Consider the following 23,544-nt stretch of genomic DNA (forward strand, 5'->3'; position numbering starts at 1 on the left):
TAGCATTAAATTAATATTAATAAAATCCAAATCTATCTAAATCTTTTTCTTAAAACCAGACTTGCTGTTTCTTCTCAGGGTAATATTATATGGACTGCTAAATTAGCCAAGCCAAATACTTCCAGAAACACCATGGGACAACCAAGCCACTCTTATTCCTCTGATAAATCTTTGCCTTTCCAATTCTGATTTCTCCATATCCCTGCCTTCTTGTGTGAAAATATGTTCCCCTTAATTTGTTTAAAAGGAAACTGAGATAAAAAGACCAATAACAAACTGGGGCAAGTTTTGTTTTTGTTTTTTGTTTTTTGTTTTTTTTTTTGCATAGACTCTTGTGACCACAAAACGATCAAACAATGGATAGCTTTAATGCTAACACTGTGATTGGGAACAAGAAGAGTACAACCACAATAAAATACAGCTATCTATTAGAAGGACTGCATAAAGACATCTTTGGCCATGCAGGCTCTGGGCCCTCTGGAAATAAGTCAGTTGCATTGCCAACATGACAAAGAAAATAGCAATGTTCAGGATCAGGAACAGTCGGGTATAGGAAGACGACAGTGACGGGGCCCTGCTGCGAGTTGTCGTCATCATCCGGGCCTGTCCAAACCGGCCTTTCAGGGAGCCACCGTTTTTGTGTTTCTCATACGTCACATCTGCAAAATCTAAAAGGTCTTTCATTTCTTCATCTTCATCGATGGGCAGTTCTTTCTGTGCCAAAATCTGAGCCTTCTGTCGAATCTTTTTTTCATTGACTTCGATCTGTGCAAAAATATCGGGGACGGCGTCCACAAATTTATAGCGTTTGCCTACCCTCCGGTTTCTCTTCGACTTGCTTTGCTGTTGCTGCTGCTGTGATATGGCAAAAATCCTATCGATGGCCTCCTCCGTCTGCCTCTTGTCTGAAAACCTCAGCAGGCGCTCGGCGGTCTTCCTAAAGCTAGCTGTGTTCCGGACCCGGGACAGGATCTGCTTCTCCAGCTGCTGGAACACTGGCTTGAAACGCTGCAGGTTCTGGTCCACGACAGCGGCGTAGTCCTTCACCTCGGCCACCGAGGTGCTCTTGATGGCCGAGCTCCGGTCGAACAGGATCCTCCTCCGATCGGCAATGACCTGTGCAAAGGCGGGCTGCGCCGCGCTCTCTCCGCTCCAGAGGTAAGCGGCGTAGGCATGCTGGCTGGTGGCGATGAACACGCCCAGCTGCTGCGAGTCTCCGTGGACGCTGAAGCTCTGGACGTCGACAGACGGCCCTATGAAGAGGTAAGCTGTCCTGGTGGTGGGACTCCGCAGGTGCACAGTGACGTTCACGTAGTTCGTCCCGTTGTAGGGGTAGCCCCGAGGGTACGTCGCGGAAGCAAAGGTTGCTTTCTCACTGTAGCCGGTATCGTCCATCCAGTACATTTTGTAGAGACCGTCCCGCTGCCGGATGAAAGCCCCGTGGACCCCATCTACCACTGTTTCCTCGAAGGGAACGTCCACGTTGTGGAAGAAGCTTGCCGCGCTCTCCAACGGGCTCTCCTCTCCCAGGTGGATCTGGTCCACGAGGAGCAGCAGCTGGGGGTGCAGGAGGATCAGATTCCTCTGAACGCTCTTGAGATCCAGCCGGGGGTTATAAGCTCCCACCCCTTCTCCTCGGATGAAAACCACTCCGTTTTTCTCCTCTGCTGCAACCACTCTCCCCTGACAGCTGGCCGCCAGGTCCTGCTTGTACTTAGACCATTTTGAAGAGCAGTCTTCTGTGACCTGACCCTCCCAGGGAGAAAAGCAGCTCTTGGACACAGCCGGCGAGAACATCAAAACGTTGTTGAAGAAGGTGTACTTTGGCCCATAGAGAGCCTCCGTAATGAAAGGCACACCATTGGGAGCAAAAGTAAATGAGTTTTGATCAGGATGTTCATGCCCTGCATTAAAATTCCTCCATCCTTTGATCCACTCTTTGTATTTGTTTCTGTGCACAATGTCATATATTGCACGGCCCCCGAGTTTTCCGGACTTGAAGGAAAGAAAAGATCTATTGATTTCTGCGGGCAGTGCACTTCCGTAAGTCACAACACCCCAGTCTTCAAAATAATGCAATGTGGGGGTGCCAAAATCTGGGGGAGGCACAGATTTCAAGCTGGCATCATACCTGAAAGGATGAATTGTTCAAAATTAAATGGTTTTCTGGTGGAAGTTAAAATAACCCATCAGAACCGTGATGCCGCTTTGTAATGTGGCTGCAGGAACCAGCACACATGGTACCCAGAGGGCCGGCAGTGTCTTCTGGAGGAGAGGCACTTCTGGAAACACCCATGGATGAGCTTGCACAGGGGAACACCCTTACTGAAGGGGAGACGAGTCTATCTTCATAACCTATGATCCTTGGGTTTGAGCCTGCTAATCGCTACACGGACCTTCTTCACTGAATGATTTCAGAGCTGCCCTCCGAACCATCGGGGCTCACAGAATTACACTTGCAAACTTCTAGTCCCAGGGCTCCTATTCTAGAGAACCCCGTGTTAGGATCTAGACTCTTAACAAGCCTCCAGTTGTGAGCAAGTTTTGTTCTGCGACAACCAATATTATTGAAAGTTTGTTAGAGTACTTTTCACCCTCTAAAAAAATAAGTTTTAATAGAGTCAAACTTTACGTGTTAGATAAAATTTACTGCCAATATCACATCTAAGAATATAAGTGGACAAAATTCAAGAAACTATTAGTACTGGGAGATTTATAACTGTGGCTAGCACTGCCTACCAAGAGCCATGGGTTTTGTTTTGCTCTGCAGATGACATCATGGATTTTGGACAAAAAATGGCCTCTCATTTTCATTTATGACAAATGTTTATTATCAAATCAATACAATAATTAACATTAAACTTCCACAGTGATCAAGAACACAGGTTTCTGAATCAGAGAGGGCCCCCGAAGTAATCATAAACATGATTATTTGCTTTTGATGATCTGAGATAACATTTCTGACAGGTTTAGATGATTTCCTGCCCAAGGCAAGTAAGGCAGGCCTATACTATTAGCTCTTAGATACTTCTCTAAAATGAATCGATCACCTATGGTTAATCTTACTGGTGTTTGATTTTGGCTGTTTCGTCTGTTGTTCTAGAGTTTCAGGCCATCAGAAACTGTGTCTCTACTTAGGTCTAGTTAATAATGTTGGCTTAATTACCGTGACTTAACAAATCTAGACACAAGATGAATTGGCCATACTTCTCTGATTTTGGTCTGCATATTCCTATAAATGGCAGATTTTGAACCAAGTTAGACTTAGCATTATTTTGACTCCTAAAGTCAGCTTTATAGAACTCTCCTGGTTGTTTATTTAGGATAAGTGAAATCACTACTAAATAATTACTTCACACCCCTGAAACAGGAATGGTTACATATTAATATATCTACTTCATCTGTGACAATAGTTTTTTAAAATGCTGGTTAAATTACCACCAGTTATAACTTTATTAATATTTTTTTTCCCTCTTACTTGTTTAAACTAAAAAAAAAAAAAAATAATAATGAAGAGAAGAAAATCAAACCACAGAAGCTTATTTTGGAATTGAATACCCATTTCAATAGCTTGAAAAGACATCAAGGATTAATGATCAACCAGTTCCCTGTAATTTTTATTTTAATTTATTGGATGCCAACAATATACTTGGCAGTACTTTAAAAAGGAGACCTGGCTTCTCTTTCTGGGCTTAAAAGATTAAGGCAGAAAAAATTACATGGTTCTTTTATTATCAAAGTGAAACTGTCAAATACTGTCAAACACTTTTAAACAGTTTTGGAAATTCAGTAACAGCTTTGCTATTAGAAGATTATAATGCTCCATTTACTAAAACAAAACATTTTCCTACCTTTATTTCTTTCTTTGCTGTGATTGTCAGAGTAACCCAGTCTAAATTTTGTGGTTTTCTCTTTATATGATTTCAAAAATGATGTAAATCAAAACATGCCCATCTATGAAACAGTGTGAGCCCAGGACATCTCTGACACAAGAAAACCAAAAACTGCCAACAGTAATGAGATCCTACATGGAAGGAAATGTTTCTAGCAGAGCCTCCAGCGCTGCAACAGGAACCGAAGCTGAGCCGGCATATGGAGAAGGGGTTACAAAGTGCTTTACGTAGTTTTTCTGTTTAAATGCAGAAATCTAGCACACTCTAGCCCTGGGTACAATTTCTTTTTAAAGGCAGCCCAACATGTCCTACCAGAGAAATTCCGTGTGAAGAGTACACCAGCGCTGCCCTTTGGACGGTGTCCCCGGACCTTCGGTCACCCGGTTCCTCCTGATCTGGTCAGCGAGCCAGTTACCACTGCCGTTACGCATGACAAATTTATCCAGGAACACTAATTGGCTTTCTGGACCATAAAACCAGTTGTAATTTGAGTCTGCAATAGCCACGGTTCTTTGAAACCCTGGGGAAAGAAGTTTGACAGAATGAAGATACATTTAAAACGGCATGCTCCTATAAAGACCTAAACAACGATTTCCAATCCTGGTTGCAAATTAGAATCGACTGTGTACCTTGGATTAAAAAAAACCAAAAGCATGATGTCCACGCTTCACCCCAGACCAGTTAATGAGACCTCTGAAGGTCTTCCACAAGTGTGCAAGTTTGTATTTGTTATGTGGCAACCTATCACTGGTAATGGAAGTGCCACACTTCTTAATGCTCCTGAACACTGCCCACCTGCCGCATTTCCCAGTGCCCATGCTAGGTGTCATCATATCTGCAGAGACACATAGGCTCTCCTCTGGAACACGGGGAGCTCCCAAACCTGGACTGAGCACTAGATCTCTTACCAACTTGTCCCACATTCTACACCAACAGGATGACATAAGGTGCTGCAATTTGGCATCCAATAAAGTGGAAGTTATAAGGCTTAAGGGAGACACTGCATTTCTGTAGGAAGAAAACTTTTTTTTAAGATTTTATTTGTTTGACACAGAGCAAGCACAAGCAGGGGGAGCGGCAGGCAGAGGGGGAGGGAGAAGCAGGCTCCCTGCTGAGCAGGGAGCCCGATGCGGGGCTCGATCCCAGGACCCTGGGATCATGACCTGAGCCGAAGGCAGCTGTTTAACCAACTGAGCCAGGCGCCCCCATACAGGAAGAAAACGTAATTCCCATAGAAGATCCTGCTAATATGTACTGCTGGAAGTTCAAGAGAGAAAATGCAAAGATCATACTGGAATAGGTCAGCAAAACAAAAGCAGGTAAGACTGGATATGCTCCAGGTGTTCTTGAAAAAGAATGGGAGACAACTCTGAGCCAGACAGGAATAATCATTACTAGAACAGCCATTGTGGAGGAAAAAAAAAAAAGAGAGAAATGTTGTTGAGAATAAATTGACTTTTAACACATAATCCCTTCTAAAATGATACCATGACCATATTTACATAATTTACAGCTAATGTTTTTGCTTCTACCATTTTAGTAAATGCTATTCCAAGTGAATCTTACGATAAAATGTGATTTCCTGAATCTTCTATTCATCTGTGAATTCCCTGAAAGGTGATGTGTTTTATTTCTCTTTGAATCCCCTGCCTGGTACAGTGCCTGGCACACAGATGTTCAATAATGGTTTGTTGGATTAATTGACATAAATACATTGAATCCTCCTCTTAGAGGTGTTCATCTTGTCTTTCCCAGTTTAGGATGCAGTCACAGACGCATCTGCAAAATAGGCCGGCTGTTAGATCTCAGATCAAATTACAAAGCACTGAGTCCTCTTCAAGGTCCCTGGCCTTAGATGGCCTTTGTTTATCAAGATAATTAAAAACAAGCCTCTCCTGCATATCTAGGAATAAGCAATAAAACAATAGTGTTCTGGAAGTTAATTCTCAACTAAACTTTAAGAATCTTATCATTCTTTTGCTCTGCAGTATTTTTTGGATAACTAATCAAATAATGGAGATTCTATTCAGTCCATGTGTACACAACCAGAGCAAAAAGATTTAAAGACTGGATTCTTTACTGTAGGTCTAGAATCACCAGCTAAAAATTACATTTCACTGGGGAAAAAAAATACCCATCCTTTTTTTTTTTTTTTTTTTTTTCAAATTTTTATTTAAATTCTACTTAGTTAACCTACAGTGCAATACTGATTTCAGGAGTAGAATTCAGTGATTCATCACTTACATACAACACTCAGTGCTCATCACAGCAAGTGCCCTCCTTAATACCCATCACCTATCCAGCCCATCCCGCACCTCCCTCCCTCCATCAACCCTCAGTTTGTTCTCTATCATTAAGAGTCTTTTATGGCTTGTTTCCCTCTCTTTTTTCTCCTTCCCCCCCCCCATATGTTCATCTGTTTTTGTTCCTTACATTCCACATATGAGTGAAATATATGATATTTGTCTTTCTCTGACTTATTTCGCTTAGCATAATACACTCTAGCTCCATCCATGTCGTTGCAAGTGGCAAGATTTCATTCTTTTTGATGGCTGAATAGTATTCCATTATATATATACACCACATCTTCTTTATCTGTTCATCAGTCAACGGACTTTGGGCTCTTTCCATAGTTTGGCTATTGTTGATAATGCTGCTATAAACATCAGTATGCGTGCGCCCCTTAGAATACTGTCCTTCAGAGTGGCTGCACCAGTTTGCATTCCTACCAACAGTACAAGAAGGTTCCCCTTTCTCTGCATTCTCGCCAACACCTGTTGTTTCTTGTGTTGTTAATTTTAGCCATTCTGACAGGTATGAGGTGAGATCTCATACTTTTGTATTTTGTATTGAGTGATGTTTTCATGTGTCTGTTAGCCATCTGAATGTCTTCTTTGGAAAAATTCCTATTCATGTCTTCTCCCCCATTTCTTAACTGGATTATTTGTTTTTTGGGTGTTAAAAAAATCCCCATCCTGATGAAAATCTACCTCCTAAACTTTTTCTAACATCTTAGTCCTGTTTTGAAACAAGGAGAGTAATAAGGCTGTCCTAGAAATGAAAGTGTTCTTAAATCATATACATCTTTTTTTAGAGCTAGTTCTCTTAGAAGACTGAGCTACATGGCAACAAGGAATTAGAAGTTTTGTAGCAATTCATTTTTTTTATCTTTTATATTTTACACTATTTATTTCAGTAAAATATTCAAAGAAAATACTAAAGCTCCAACAAATATGTAGGTATAGTCTTTCATTTTGAATATCTATATAGTTTGGAAATAAAAACTAAAAAACAAAAGAGGATCAATTTGAGATTGCATGTAAAGGAAAATTAACATGTAACCATAAATGTTTATATTTTGTTAAGATTTGTGAAAAGGAAATGTTATTTTTGCAGATGAATTAGAAACATATAAAGTTTTTTGTTTTGTGAGCTATTTCAAATATACAAAAATAAACGAATAATACTTTGAAAATTAAAAAAAAAGATTCATGAAAAGGAATTTGCATATGTACCCAAGTTTTACATCTACAAAAATAAAAGTACTGTGGGGGCTACGAATTATATTTGATCCATTATGCTCCGAGCTTTACAGTACATAAATCACAAATCCTCACAATAACTTCCCAAACGTTCTGGTTATATGCAACTCTTGAATTCTTCTTTGATTTTTTATTTAAAAAAAAAAAATCCCTTTAATTTCAATATGACTCGAACCCCACATTTCTTTTCCTAGTCTAGCCCATTTTCATAATCAGAAAAAACGATCATAGTTAATGTTTTCCCATTTCTGATTCCTCACTATACCTGGTAGGATGGTTCTATACATAAATGCAAAGTGTCGTTTAAGCCATGGGTGACCAAAGTGGTTGATGTCAAAGTGCCTCTGAACGAGAAACATATACTGGAAGAGGGATCTAGTGGTGTAGCTGCCGTAGGCGACTCCTTCGTAGAGGGAACCGTCTGTCACCTCTCGGAGCAAGACCAGAGACTTCTCCATGATGGTCAGAACTTGTTTGGTCCATAGGTAGGCTTCTTGAAGATACCCTGAAGAATGAAAACACATGGAAACACTGACGAGGGCTATAATGAAGCATAAACAAAATTATGACCAAATAAAATCCCCTGAGTTATCTGACTACAGGTCAAATAGCATTCTGTAAAACTCTCACTGACCAACATTATAAGTAACATTCTGCTAATCCAGGTTTGTGTCGGGTCCATGATGTAAGGTACGAAGTTCTCGAATACAAGTCATTTATTAATTAAGTGAAGATAAACCGTGAAATGAGTATCAGTTTCCAATCTTTAATACATTTGAAACCGCATCACACCAAAATTACAAACTGCACATAACTTTAGGCTACCAGAAAAGATCTGTGTATTAAGACTTTCATTCAATTTTTCTAAAAACTACTACTTGAAAATATTTTTAAAGCTCTTATCTTCATAAAACTTGCACCATTATTTCATAGGATTTTTAATAAGCTGCTAATACTATAAAGGCTAAGCCACAGATAGTCTTCAGTTTGTTCTGTCATTAGAAGACAATCTCTCATCCTTTATGTGCTTTTAGATGCCATAGGATCTCAAAAGGCAACGCAGCGGGTCAGAGCACCACTGGAGTGACAATCTAATGGTGAAAAATACCAACTGGGAGTCCTGAATCTACCAAAAATGAGCTAAAATTTTGTTCAAGCACTTCAACCTGTCACATTTTTCTACTTCTGCAACTGAAAATTAAAGGCCTTAAAATTTTTATGAAACACTTTTGACTCAAAAATGCTAGCTTCCTATAATTCTTGCAAGACTAGCATTTAGGTAACAATCACAACTCGCATTTCTAAAACATTTGTAATTTACACAGCACTGAACACAATCTTCCTTAATCCTTTTACCAATTCAATTAGGCATTGTTACTCCAAAATTACAGAAAAGCTTGATTGTTCAAGACCTCTGACACATGACTAAAAATGAACAGAACTTTGATCTGAACCTAGGTCTTTAGATTTCAGTTTTGTTTTGTTTGCTTACATATTTAAAACATACAATCAGTGAGGATGAAAGTAAGCTCATTGCCTCCTGATGTGGATAGAGTCTTGTTGCTTCGCTCCAGAAGACGTGTGTGATCACCAGCACTTAACACTACCACGGCCTACCACATGTGCTGGGTGTGAGGGCTTCCAGGGGCCCTGGGACCACAAGATCCCAGCCTAAATCCAAGGTGCCAGGCTCTGTAAGATCTGGCTCCCGTCTCCTGAGGGCACAGAGGTGACTGTGGATTGTACCCCATCTCCTCCTATCCGGCTGTCCACCTGCCAGGCCAGTCTTCTGGAGAGTTTTTAGCTTCCTTTCTGTAATCATTAGGGTTTCAAGTTCTAGTCATCTTCCTCTTTTTCTTCTCTGTATCCTCCATCTCTAACCAGACTCCAACGGGATACTTAAAATCAGGCCTGCTACTTACTGCTCCCTGATATCACATGACCTGGTTTTCCCTTCTTTTTTTCCCTACAACAATCCTGTTCGGGAGATATGAGGTAATGTCTGCCTTCCTAAACTTCAAATCTGTCAATACAAGGCACTGATACTGGTATTTTATTTAAGCTTTAGTTAACATATAGTGCATCTTGGTTTTAGGAGCTGATACTGTTATTGATGCTATGCCCTGTGCTTTTCCACCATCCATACACCTTGTCTGGAATGTTCTTCATTATTTTCACTTACCCAGATCCTATCTATATTTCAAAGTTCTATGAACCTTCTCACACTGTTCTCCTGAATTCAAACTTAATACACTCGATCGAGATTTAACCATAGCTTCATGACACCTCTTATTCCGTTCTCTGGTGCTATGGTAACTACTGCGTATTCATTTAAACATTTCACATGTCTTCCTTCCAACTGATTTGTAAACTAATTGTGGCTAATGTGTGATCCTGTGGTCCCTGTGCACCGAGCCTTAGACAGAGTTAGCAGAACAGAGAGAACATTTTGATTCTCCCACTTCCGATGGGAACTACCGGTACACTAAACTAGCCTAGTTTCTGTGAGGCTGGTCTGGAGAACATGGGATTGTCAAAACAGCCTGTGAAGTGGCTCCTAAAGGTGGTGAGTGTGCCAAGAAAGCCAGGACAGTAAGCCTGATTATTAACTGAGATGCGCAGGGCCAGAGATTTCACCTCTTCTTCTGTCCACTGCCGACGTGGGGGTTCTGGAACACTATCTCCCTGAGCAACCCATTACTGTAATCAGAAAATAAATGCACACACAAACTCCTGCAAGAGGAGAACTACACATTTTGGTCCAAACTGAATTGGTATTTTCGATGCCTGCAAGTATCTGGAGCAATCTTATCTCCCACAAAGAATGAAGAAATAAGCTCTATTCCTGCTACTAAAGAACTAAACATTTATGTAAAGAAGTAAGACTCTACTAGGCTAAAACCCAAGGCCCCAGGCTGAGAGCTAGCTTGTCCTGGGCTCCTTCCACCATTTCACGAGGATGTCTTTTCACAGGCCTTGGGATTTATTTATCAATAGTTTGAAGATTTGCATTTTGATCTTTTATTTAAAAAAAAATTTTTTTTTTTTGCATTTTGTATTTTGATCTTTTAAATCTTGTTTGTTTTTGTGAGAGTCGGGGGCAAAGGGAGCCAAAATGAAACCTGGCCCTCTTAAAGCTTTCCTTAAATTACTTTGAATCTCTATTCTAAGAGAGGCAACAAAATACAGTGGAAAGAGAATGAACTTTGAGTTTGGCCAGAACTGGATCCAAATCCCAGCTACATTATATGGTTGATGTGACAAATCAAATAGGGACAAGGAGCAATGGACACATGCCATATGCTCAGTTAATATTAGTTTCTTTTCCTCTAAGACTAATTAAAAGTGATGGCTGGTTGATAAGACAAGGGAGAAAGCTAGACTTGAGGAAATCTGATGCTGGATAATCTATAAAATGCATACTAATTCTTGTGGGGAAGTAGTCAAGAGTTCTGTTAGATTTGCCAGCTCCAAGTATATGTTTAATATCCTAATAAGTCACTATGATCTTAGGGCTGCTTTTCTTAAATACAGTCTAAATTAATCATGTATAGACTTTCACAGGTGTTGTAATTAAGTCAGAATTATAAGAACAGAGAAAATGTAGTATCAGCAATTATGTAATACATTAAGGGAAAGTAGCTATGTGATTCACAAAAGTCACTTCCAAATTTGACCTAAATGATCTAGATTGGTTTTAAGTCCTTAGAGAAAAAAAATAGAGTGTTGTAATGATAGACATCCGTGTGCAGAGAACATTCATTTCAAATAACAAACCACCCATTTAGCTTTTAAAAACTCCATTTACCCAGGATAGCTGTCTTCACTGTCAAAATTCTCTGGGGAAATGAATATCCGCCACTGATGGAGTGCCGTGAGCATATGGCTCGGGGCCATTCAAAGCCTTACTTAAATAACCTGCAGGCTAATATAAGTAGCTGCAATGAGGAAGCGATGCCTCTCAATTGTCTAAGAGATGCCCTGGGTATTACTTCATCTCAGGAGCTCAGTTAGGATATGAACATGTACTCAGGCTAGTTATAAAAACGCTCTGCTCACAAGGCAACTACGGCTGACGCTGGCTTCGGCGTTCCCTCGGCTGTGTCCACAACGCACCTTGATTCATCAGAACCAGGCTTCCTGTGAGCAAGGCCATGCAGTTGGTGGGCTGGTGGTTGTGCAGGTACTGAAATCCCCATCCTCTCCTGTATGAAGTTTCATACATATATCCCGAGACGTTGGCAATCACTTCAAGAAACTTCTCCTGTTGTGTCTTGCTCAAGTAGTTGTACAAGAAGTCGTAGGCAGTGGCAAAACCAACCAGGGAGTGAGCAAGCGGGACCTCATCCCAAGGAGCATCCTTCACCAGCCTGCAGAGGAAAATCGACCGTGTGAATGAGTGCAACGTCCCACAGCGTTCAGCACACTTTTCGAGTGTCTGTTTCTCAGAAGGAAAGGGCACAACTGAAGATACAATCCGAGAGGCTGAATGCCTCCGAATTAGCTGCCTCCCACATCAGACACAAGCACAAAATTTGTCTCATGGGGAAATTACGGAATGAATGCTTTTCTCTCGTTGAGAGTTTTTCCTTTTGACTTTTACTCTTGATGAGAGGTAGAAGACTATGCTCAAATAGATCTAAAGCATATAACCAGGGCGAAATTCTCAGGAGCATCCATCTAACTGGTACTCACCCTCCCCTTTTTACACACAGTAAGAGGGTCTCAGTTCTGTTCTTATGGCTGCCTTGGCAAACCAGTGGAACACTTCTATCCCACCTCACCTTACTTCCCACAGGCTGGTCAAGGTGCAGGTATCCTGGTCTAGAGTTTATGACCTCTCAATCTGGACAGACCCACTTGGTCAAGGCCATGATGAGGAGGGTGACTAAAAATCTGGTGTGAGTGAAATGAGCTGATTCTAACTCAGATTTCTACATCTTGTTCTTTCTCATAAGATGAACTGCACTGCCTTTAAGGTCCTTTGAGTATCTTGCAGACAAGTGTAAAAGCGACCTGTGAAGCATGAAACCATCATTTTCTAGGAAGCCAAGTTTCTGCTTGGCTGGCTACATTATTCTGCAAGTGGTTTAACAGTGTGTGGCCTTCGTTATACAGGAAGCTTAGAAAGGATCTTTCACAATCACAATTCTATGGAACTATCCAGAAAACCCTCCCCATGTGCTGGAGAGATATTTGAGTAATCTCTAGGACAGTGACTCCAGTGAAAAGTGTGCTGTACAGATGGGAGGTATAAGAAAACACAATTAGGGATTAAATGAAAGCTTAGTATTTCTATGCCATGAACCTCTTGACCTCTGGGCAATCTGGTGAAGCCTCAGCCTCTTTCTCAGTGCTTTAAAATTCATAAGATAGAATACGAAGGGATATAAAGAAATCTGTTACTTTGACATGTAGCTATCAATACAGATTTTTTAAAAAATTGTGATCTCTGTCCTTTATTACAGCACTAAAAAACAAGATTTAATAGCAGAGATAGTAACTACTATAATTTGTAAGTAGTGATGAGCATAAACAATAGTATCTATAATAACTATAATGGGATATGAAAATACCCATGATACCTACCTATGACAAAGTTACAAGTTCTCCCAACATCACTATAGGGGTCACCTATGTTCATGATTTGGAAGAAAGGCTAAATTTCACTTAGAGTCAATGAAAATTAAGATGCAGTGTTTCTCCCATAAAACACCATAGATTCCAGGACAAGAATACTCAAAAATGTTCTAAGAGACTACCTCCTCTAGATTATATTCTTCTTTTAGGAGTTTTATATGAAAGATGTGATCTTAGTGATACCTTCTGTGGTCACTCTGCAGAATTTCAACATTGCTCTCCAACTGACCGTATCTCATTTCCCTTTCTCACTTTTTTGTCCTCTTAGTGTTTATGTGTGTATATGTATATGTATATGTATATGCATCCTCTACTAGATTTTAAGTTCTGCAAGTGCACGGTTTTATTTTTTCCTCTATTTTATTCACTGTTGGATCCCTAATCCTATAACAGTGTCTGACACATAGTAGATGCTTAGTAAACATTTCTGGAAAGCAAGAAAAAAATGAAGGAACAGGCCTGTAAAACTAGGCCACACTATTAACAGTGAATATATGATCATCATGAACTCAGGAATTTGGAGGAATCTCTTGATACTTAATAATAATTCCAGTGTTTGGAAAAAAAAAATAATAATAATAATAATTCCAGTGTTTGGGTTAGCTGTGGTGATATGGCCTGGTGCTAACATAACTAAGGTTGATGAGTTTTTTAACTATTTGGTCACAAAGCCACCCTGCAAGTCAGCTTGCTAGCGTGGACTGGCTGGAAATAGACTATGAAGAGTGTGAATGCATTCCCCACTTCTAGGGAAAAAAACAACTTCTCCTGCAAGCTCACTGCCAGGGAATTAGGAACACAGTCTTCAGTGACTCCTGGTGGTTGGTGAGCCAAGCACAGAATCTGAGTCATCTGCTTCCCAGCCTGTGTCTTTGTGCCATGTCATGATGCATCTATAAATGACGCCTGTCCACCTAACCATGGCAGAACTGACATCAATGAACCGCTACCATCTGCCCAACTCTGACACATCTGATTAACCCGTGAACTTGTTGCTTTTTTTAACAGTGAACTTATTTTTATAGATCAAAGAACATTTATTATAATTCTCATCCTTCGGAAGCATTACTATGCAACTTCTGTGAAAATCTCCAAGCTCCCCCAGTTTCCAATCCAATAAAATGCTAGTACACCAATTTAAAAAAGAGCTTATACCATCAGGCTCACACTATATCATTATGAAATCTGACCTATAATAGTTACATTTCTAAAAGGTTATCTAAATCCTTTACCAATACAATCTGACCCAGCTGTAGATACTAAGTGTAATGATGGAAGAGAGCATATTTTATGGCCATGGAAACCAAAGGAAATTTGCTTCTAGCTCATGGATGGCAGCAAAGAAACTGATTCAATGTGATCCTGACTACTGGCTAATACATCTACTGGAAAAGCTGGTTGAGTAGGTTAATCATTAAAAAAAAAAGAAACAGATATTAATTTATGAATTTTATTTCAGCTTAAAATACCTATATGTATACACATTCACCAATCTTTTGAAGGTGAACTAAAAGCCTTTTCTTTGAAAGTGGGTCTACAGATCAGTTCATTGTTCTTTCCTGCAAAGAACACACGTAACACATCATCACAATTTCAAGCCTTAGTTTCTCTAAAAGATAGGAATTAAAGATACTTGTGAAGGAATGTAGAATCCTTCCAGATTTTTATGTTTTCCCCTAAACTTTTACAAATCTCATGCACACTAAATTATGATAGCAATCTTTTACAGTAAGTCATTCTAAAGCATTTAAGTTAGTTTTAGAAACATACATTCTTTTTCTTTTTGAACTCACACTCTATTTACATATTATTAAAATTGTATAATTACATGTATTAATGAAATTGGCATAAACTTGTTTGAGAACAAATACAACTGGTATTTGCAAAGCACATTATTCTACTAGTGGGAACAGAGATGAATGGACATAGCAGAGGGCAGCCAACTGGCCTCGACATTGCGCATTCTATGGGAGTTGTTGCCAGATTACATAAGCAAGGAAGGTGAATTTCACTGGCAAGTCAGTTAAGAGGAGGGTTAGGTACATTTTTACTGTAGTCCTCTTTTTATAACCTATACCTTCTCCCCTTAAGAGCCATTCTTAAAGTAAGGTCTATGGACCCCCGGGGTCTCTGAGACTCTTTGAAGGAATCCTCAAGTAAAAATTATTTTCCTAATAATATAAAGATGTTACATGTTGACAGTTGCACTGATGAGGCCAAAGCACAAACAGGGTTAAAAATGCTGGCACCTTAAGCAAGAATCCAGGCAGGGGCACCAACTCTAGCAATCCTTGTGTGATTCCGCATGCGGCCATGCACTCTAAGTTACAAAAAAAAAAAAAAAAAAAAAGCCAGTTTCACTTAAGGATATCCTTAGTAAAGTGGTAAAATGATAATTTTATAAAATCTCAACCCTTTGAGTAGATCTCTCTTCCATATTCTGTGTAATGAAATGGGAAGTATGTATAAAAAAGCACAGTGGATGCCAAAGTGTGGGAACTGCCACGATGAAAAGAAATTGTGCATTAAGAGCTGAACTAGCTCCTTTTTTTTCATGAAACATCATTTTTATATGCGAGAATGCTGAACTGACAAATTCTAGTTATTTAGAACTACGTATTTAAGTGGAATTTTTCTTGAAAATGAACAAGGAAGCCTGACAGTTTAAAGAAAATCGAAAGCCTTTGTTGCCCATGATAAAATTTGAGCTTTTTCAAGAGAAAATAAAAGTTTTAGAAAACTTGTAGCTGCTGCCATGTGTTTAAGAGTTTACCAATACTTACAAATTTTTCTGGTGAGGTCAGTGATAACAAATGTGATTTATTTTTATATTGTATTATTAAATATGTCAACACTTGGAAAACTTGAATAACTCAGCAAACAAATATTCAAAATAAAAAAGGCAAGATATTACAAAACCATACATAGATAAAAGATCCACTCTAAGTGCAAAATATACCAATGGATTTTTCTACCAATTAAAGGATAACATGGTTTCAGATTCTACTAAATTTTACTAAATTTTATGATCCAGAGTCCATATAAAATTAACTTCTATGAAACTACCACTTGTCAAGTTCTAGTATAATATTAAAGAGTATCCAAGGGCGCCTGGGTGGCTCAGTCGGTTGAGCGTCTGCCTTCGGCTCAGGTCATGACCCCAGGGTCCTGGGATCGAGCCCCCTGTTGGGCTCCCTGCTCAGTGGGGAGTCTGCTTCTCCCTCTGCCCCTCCCCTCCCCTCCACTCCGCTCATGTTCTCTCTCTCTCAAATAAATATATAAAATCTTTTTTTTTTTTAAAGATTTTATTTATTTTTTTGTCAGAGAGAGAGAGCACAAGCAGGGGGAGCAGCAGGCAGAGGGAGGGAGAGGGAGAAGCAGGCTTCCCACGGAGCAGGGAGCCCGATGTGGGACTTGATCCCAGGACCCTGGGATCATGACCTGAGCCGAAGGCAGACGCTTAACCAACTAAGCCACCCAGGCGTCCCAAATACTATAAAATCTTTAAAAAAAAAAAGAGTATCCATAATTATCTGAAAAGATTCTTAAAGTACTCCTTAGAATATTAGAATAGATCCTTAGAGTCTTGTATTCTTCACATATTGATGTGAAGTAGCTGTATTTTCTTCATATAAGTCAACCGAAACAGACCGAATACAGCAGACAGGCAAAATGCAAAACAATGACCTTCTTCACACTAAGTACTTTGTTTTAAAAAATACAGTTATTTCTTCCTAAAAATATGTTATTTAATATTACTATGAAATGGACTTTTCACCCTAAAGGAAAAAAAAAAAAGAAATGGACTTTTCCAGTGAACACATACATATTTTAAATATTCCTGGCTTTAATTTTTAATATGGTAAATATTGATACTTAAATATCGATACAGTCCAGAGAAAGCCTTTTGATGTCTTCATTAATTTTTTTTTTTTTTAAAGATTTTATTTATTTATTTGAGAGAGAGAGAATGAGAGACAGAGAGCATGAGAGGGAGGAGAGTCAGAGGGAGAAGCAGACTCCCCGCTGAGCAGGGAACCCGATGCGGGACTCGATCCCGGGACTCCAGGATCATGACCTGAGCCGAAGGCAGTCGCTTAACCAACTGAGCCACCCAGGCGCCCCGATGTCTTCATTAATTTTTAAGAATGTAAAAGAGTTCTGACTCCAAAAAGTTTAAAAACTGCTGCCTATAATACTTTCAAAGATGAATTTAAATGAATTTGTGTGACACAGAATGATGTGAGCACGAAAATGAACTATTAATTGCCTAAGTTGAGGGCTATGGCGTTGGTGGGGAAAGGCATAGAGCTTATCAAGATGTGCTGTTCCATGAATCATGCTGTCAAGGGAAGAAAAGAGGCATAAAAATCTTTCCAAAATGTAATAGCTTCACTGATTCAAATTTTTATGCCAGTTTTATATGAACAGACTGCCTCCATTATCATAAATGCCTTTTGAACTATCCATTATGTATAGAGTGCAACAGGCAATCTAAGTCTCTGTTACTAAAAACTGGACAGCTTATTTGATTAAAAAAAACTAATAAAAAGGAGTCTAATAATAATGTTGGCATCTATTTTTATTTGTATAGATTTAAGAATGATCAAATGATTAAATTTTTTTCATATAGTTTTAATAGATATGTAGTCTTTAGAAAATAACCATCTCTGAAAAGATTAACATTTAGGATTACAAGATTCACAGAATACTCTTTACATAATCTTGTTTAACTTTTTATATATTAATTTCATTTACACAAATACTGTTAAAGTAAATATGTGGAGTAACAGAAGTTTGGTATTTAAAATCTAAGAGGGGTCAAGAAATCACTGATATTTATTTAAATGAATCAATAGTATACAAAAAATAAATACTAGAAACAATGGGGCAACTCGTAACACCCTTTATAATGTTATTATGGTTATTAGTCCTGCTTCCTAGCACTTTTTACAGCCAAACAATTTTATGTCAGGCTTTTCCATATGTGACTATATTGTGAAGATCATGATGTGATCCATGGTATAGGCAAATTTATGTACTTTTATGTTTAAATGAGGCTCTACTCTTTGTTTAACCTTTACAAAAAGCAGAACTCAAGACAATCTTTTTTTTTTTTTTTCTCATTTTGAGACAACATAGTTTTATAAGCCCATAACATATTTACTCAGTAAATTCATAAAGTAGAAGATTAATGTTAAAAAATCTGGTTTATTTGAGACAATAGATATTTATATCAATACAAATGTAAGAGAAAATGAAAGAGGTCTAGAGCAGGGCAACTTCACTTTTGCCAGCTTCACTGCAACTGTGTCTACGTAAATAAGCCACACCTCTGCCTACAGGGTGCACTTGGTCACATGACCCAAATATGCCAAAATAAGGTCACTTCTATCTTAAAATGTAAATTAGTCTATTCATTCTAAAAGTGTTGGGAAGACAGTAATCTGATAGAAAGTCATTCGATTTTCTGACCAAATGTCTTTGTGTGTTTGGACTTCCAATAGTTAGGAGAGTCCCGTATTACTACTGTTTTTAAAAACATGACTAATGGCAGTTGTGATTCATCTTTTTCCCCTCTGTAAGTTAAACGTGAAAATTAACCATGAATGTTAAATGTCAGTAATATGGTAAATTTTGTAAGTTATTCCCGTAAAATTTAGCCAAAGGAAGTGGATTTCTAAGCTGTGTGGCCTCGCCTGTGAAGCACATCGGGGCCTCGACAGTGATTTGCCAAGAGCAGAGTAAGCCTGGAATTCAGAGAGACTTGATGCAGGGACCTCTGAGTGGGTGGCCAGGTAGCCAAGGGGCATATGCAGCTAAATTCTGGCCTGGTTTGGTGTCCATATTCCAAGTGTTTGATCAGGTGGCTAAGGGTGGCATTTGCATCATCAAGCAAAATTCACTATTTATAGCTGAGAGGAAAGAGAGAAGTTGTACTTCATATTAAGTAAGCACATAGTATGTGCCAAGCCCTTTATATACTTTATTTCATCTAATCTTCAAAACTCGTATTAGGTTATTACATGCCCATTTTATAAATTGTAAAACTGGTATTTAGATAGGAAAATTCCATGTTTAAGATCACAAAGTTAAATTAAATGGTGAAGCCAACAATGGAATCCAAGACTATCTGAATCTAGAATTGTTTTTTACTTCTTGGTGAGGGAAAGCACAGTGCTTTCAAAGAAAGTCACCAAGTTTGCAATAGGAACCCATCCAGAAGAAATTGCTAGAGTTAGCAGACCTACCAAGAGCCAGGCAGAAATACAATCCGGGGTTCCAAGCCCTGCCACGTCCACGACATCAAGAGAGATAAAGGCAAGAAATGTGAGAAAAGAGGCAGACATTAGAAGAAGAGATATCAGGACTCCGTGTTCATATGGTTGCTCAAGACCCACTCAAGGAACATGAGATAACAATCATCCAGAATGCATGGAACAACTCTTCCTCTCCCCACCGATGTCTGCTCAGCCTGGGGCTCCTAACGTACTACTCCAAGTATAGTTGGTACAGGGGCTAGTGGGCCTGAACTTGCACACTCAGAACCATCAGCTCCTTAAGCTGGACAGGGCTACAATTAACAGAAATGGACAATGAGCTTTCTTTTTTCAACATCTACTTTATTCCCTACTTGGTAAAAGTAGTGCTGGAAGGATAACAGTATGATAGATTGGAAATTAACAGTATATTAAGAAATCGGGGCACCTGAATGGCATAGTTGGTTAAGGTCTGACTCTTGGTTTCGGCTCAGGTCGTGATCTCAGGGTCATGAGACTGAGCCCCACGTCAGGCTCTGCACTCAGAGCTTAAGATTCTCTCTCCCTCTCCCCCTACCTCCCATGCTCTTGCTTGTTCTCTCTCCAAAATAAATAAATCTTAAAAAAAAAAAAATCTTCAGGAAAAATAAATTATCAGCCCTAAAATATAAAAACACTTTCTCCCACTATCCATATTTCTATATTCATTAAATTACTAGATTTAGGATAGCAGAATACTACCACTTAATTTCATTTGAAAGCTTAGAATTCAATATCCTAAGTATTAAATTCTAAAATACAAAAATTTACGTCAGGTTGGTTCCACTCAAGCAGAATACTGAGGAATCAATTATACAAAGGCAGAAACTAAAGAGAATATTCTTTTTTACTTAAAAAAGGTATTCTAAATAATGTGTAGAGAAAATGAATTAATGTGAATGGCAAAATATACCAAGCTAATGTGAATAAAATGTAGAGCAGTGTTGTTAAATGGGAAAAGGCACTGCTATGTCATTATTCCAATGTGTAATTCACTGACACAAAGTCTTAACCAAATATCCAAGTATGCCATCCAAGCATAATATATTTAAATAGAATCAAACAGCATTTATAATTGTAATCCCTTTTAACTGACCAGTGGGCTAGTGTCCAGCCTGGGCTAGTGTCCAGCCTGAAAAGATAAGAAGGAGAAACATGATAGGCAAGATGATTCAAATTTGATAACAAGACCTCTGTGTCATTGGAATGACAGAGCTCAAAGGATTAGGGTTAGTCCTTACCTATCAAAATCTAATGAAAAATTATCAAAGAACCCATTATAATGGAAAAATCCTGAAACCTACAAAGAATAGGAGAGAATAACACAGATTTGCCCATATTGTTCACAAAGCTAAATCAAATGATTTTTGCCCATTTAAAAAAGTATCTTGGTATTCTATAAGTTTAACATACTTTACATTTAGATGTGTACAATGTAAAATATGTTTCAAAGAGTTTAGTAGGACAACTTATTGCTGTCATTGCTTTAGTCAAAGACTATGCAAGCATCCACCGACCATGTAAGAAACAATACCTGGGGGAAAAAAAGAAGAAACAATGCCTGGAAATAGTCAATTTGATTGTAAGAAAAAAATTAAGCATGCAAGAATAGCCAGGGAAGTCAATTAAAAAGAACAATGATGGAGGGTGATTAGCTCTGCCAGAGAAGAAAACATGCTGTAAAATTTCACCAATCAAAACCGAGTGGACTGACATATGAAGAGACAAACACACTAATGAAGCAAAACAGAAAAAGGTGTAAAACACATGGAAATTTGGTACGTGTGATAAAGGCAGCATCGAAAATAAACAGGGAAAAAGAAGTAACTTTAAACAAGTTATACTGGAACAACTGGACAGTCATTTGAAAAAAGATAAAGTTGAATCCACACCTCGCAGAATACAACAAAATAAACTCTAAATAAATAAGGCATCTCAACTACTATTAGAAGAAAACATGAATTCCTTTGTGACCTGGAGAAGGGAAAGACTTTCCAGCTATGATTCAAAAAAAAAAAAAGAAAAAGAAAGTGATCATTTTGGACATAGAAAAATTTTAAAACAACTTTTGCATAAGAGGAAAAAAACACCAGAATCAAACACAAATAACAAATTGGTAAAAAATATTTGCACCATATATCCTGAATACAGTTAGTTACCCAAACATACAAAATACTCTTAAAATTTAAGGAAAAGATCAAAATCTCATTAGGAAAATGAACAAAAGACAAAGAAGACAGTTAACAAAAAAGAAAGGCAAATATCTCCCCTCCCAAATTCTCATCTCCACTTATAATAAAAGAAATGTAAATTAAATCAAGAACAAGGTAACGTCCAGATTAGTAAAAATATCAAAGTACGACAAACACTCTAGTAAAAGCTGTAGAGAAACAGGGACACTCTTAAAATGCTGTTAGGGGTGCAAAATAGTACAATTCCCATAGGATACAGTTTGGCAATAATTTAACACAATTTTATAAGCATTTTATCTTTTGACCTGGTTATATCACTTACAGAAATTTACCCCAAAGATATACCTCCACAAATACAAAAGCACATATGCATAAGGTTGTTTATCATGGAATTATTTGTAATATTTGTAATATGATTCTGACATGGCACATTGTGAACTATGTAAATGTTTCAAATATTTAAAATTAAATATGTCAGAAATAAATACTGAAATGAAATGAATGTTTGGGATTTGATTCAAAATAAAATGAACAAATAGGGCAAATGCTCCCAAAAAAGAACAAGATAAATCTCTAGGAAGCAATCTCAATGAAATGAAGATGAATGATTACCTGATAGAGAGTTTAAAATAATCATCATAAAGATGCTTGCCAAAGTCAGGAGAGCAATGTATGGAAAAAGTAAGAATTTCAACAAAAAGGGAGAAAATATTAAAAAGTACTAAATGGAAATCATAGAGCTAAAGAATATAACAATACAACTGGAAAATTCAAAGAGAGATTCATCAGCAGACTATATCAAGTGGAAAGAAGGACCAGTAAACTTATAGACAGGGCAGTGGAATTCATCCAATCAGAGGAACAAAAAGAAAAAAGGATAAAAAATAATAAAGATAGCTTAAGGGACTTATAGGACAGTATCAAGAGGACCTATATAAACATTATAGGGGTCTCAGAAAGAAAAGAGAGAGAAAGGGCCAGAAGTTTATTCAAAGAAATAATGGCTAAAGTGGGGAGAAATAAACAGACATCCAGATACAGGTAGCCCAAAGAGTTACAAAAAGATGAATCAAAAGAGACTCACAAGATACATTTAAATTGTCCAAAATTAAAGATAAAGAATCTCAAAAGTAGCAAAACAAAAGTAACTTGTTAACATACAAAGGAACCCTCATAAGACTATGAGCAGATTTCTCCACAGAAACCTTTCAGGCCAGAAGGAAGTGGGATGATATATTCAAAGTGTTGTAATAAAAAACTTCCAATCAAGAATACGCTACCCAGCAAAGTTGTCCTTCAGAAATGAAGGCGAGATAAAGAGTCTTCCAGACAAACAAAAGCTGGAGTTCGTCACCATTAACCAGACTTACGGGAAGTGTTAAAGGAACTTCTTCAAGCTAAAATGAAAGGATGCTAACTAGTAACATGTATAAAACTCACAGGTAAAAATAAATATATACTTAAATTCAGAATATTCTAATATTGTAATGGTGGTAAGTAAATCACTTATAACTTTAGTATAAATTTTAAAAGAATATTAAAAATAACTATAATAATTTGTTAATGGATACACAATATTAAAAAACGTAAATTGTGACACTGAAAACATAAAATGTGGTGGAAAGGAGTGTAAAAATGTAGAATTTTTATATGTGTTGCAAGTAAAGTTATCAACTTAAAACAGTCTGTTAAAACTATAAGATGTAAGCCTTATGTTGACCACAAAGCAGAAAACCTATAGCAGATAACCAAAAGAGAAAGGAATCACCAGAAAATCATTGAATCAGAAAGTAAGAGAAGAAGAAAGGAACAAAAGAACTAAAAAAATTGAATCAGAAAGTAAGAGAAGAAGAAAGGAACAAAAGAACTAAAAAACAGCCAGAAAACAATTAACAACTAAGTCCATACCTATCAATAAATACTTTAAATTATAAATGGATTAAATTCTCCAATCAAAAAAATAGAGAAGCTAAATGGA

The 23,544-nt window shown here is 38.0% G+C and overlaps 1 protein-coding gene across 3 annotated transcripts in view; it reads right to left on the minus strand.

Moving 5' to 3' along the window:
• Nucleotides 1-348: 348 nt before the first annotated feature.
• DSE (dermatan sulfate epimerase) overlaps nt 349-23,544 on the minus strand; it is a 78,025-nt gene continuing 54,829 nt past the window's right edge. For all 3 annotated transcript variants that reach the window (XM_036082237.2, XM_036082236.2, XM_036082239.2), the window contains 4 exons: nt 11,552-11,805; nt 7,701-7,940; nt 4,206-4,413; nt 349-2,131 (listed from right to left, as the gene is read on the minus strand). In XM_036082237.2, coding sequence (XP_035938130.1) covers nt 373-2,131; nt 4,206-4,413; nt 7,701-7,940; nt 11,552-11,805 — 2,461 coding nt within the window. In that variant the 3' untranslated portion in view covers nt 349-372. The remainder of the gene's footprint in view (nt 2,132-4,205; nt 4,414-7,700; nt 7,941-11,551; nt 11,806-23,544) is intronic.

The sequence above is a fragment of the Halichoerus grypus genome, chromosome 9, assembly GCF_964656455.1.
Source record: "Halichoerus grypus chromosome 9, mHalGry1.hap1.1, whole genome shotgun sequence".
In the NCBI taxonomy this organism is placed as follows: Eukaryota; Metazoa; Chordata; class Mammalia; order Carnivora; family Phocidae; genus Halichoerus; species Halichoerus grypus.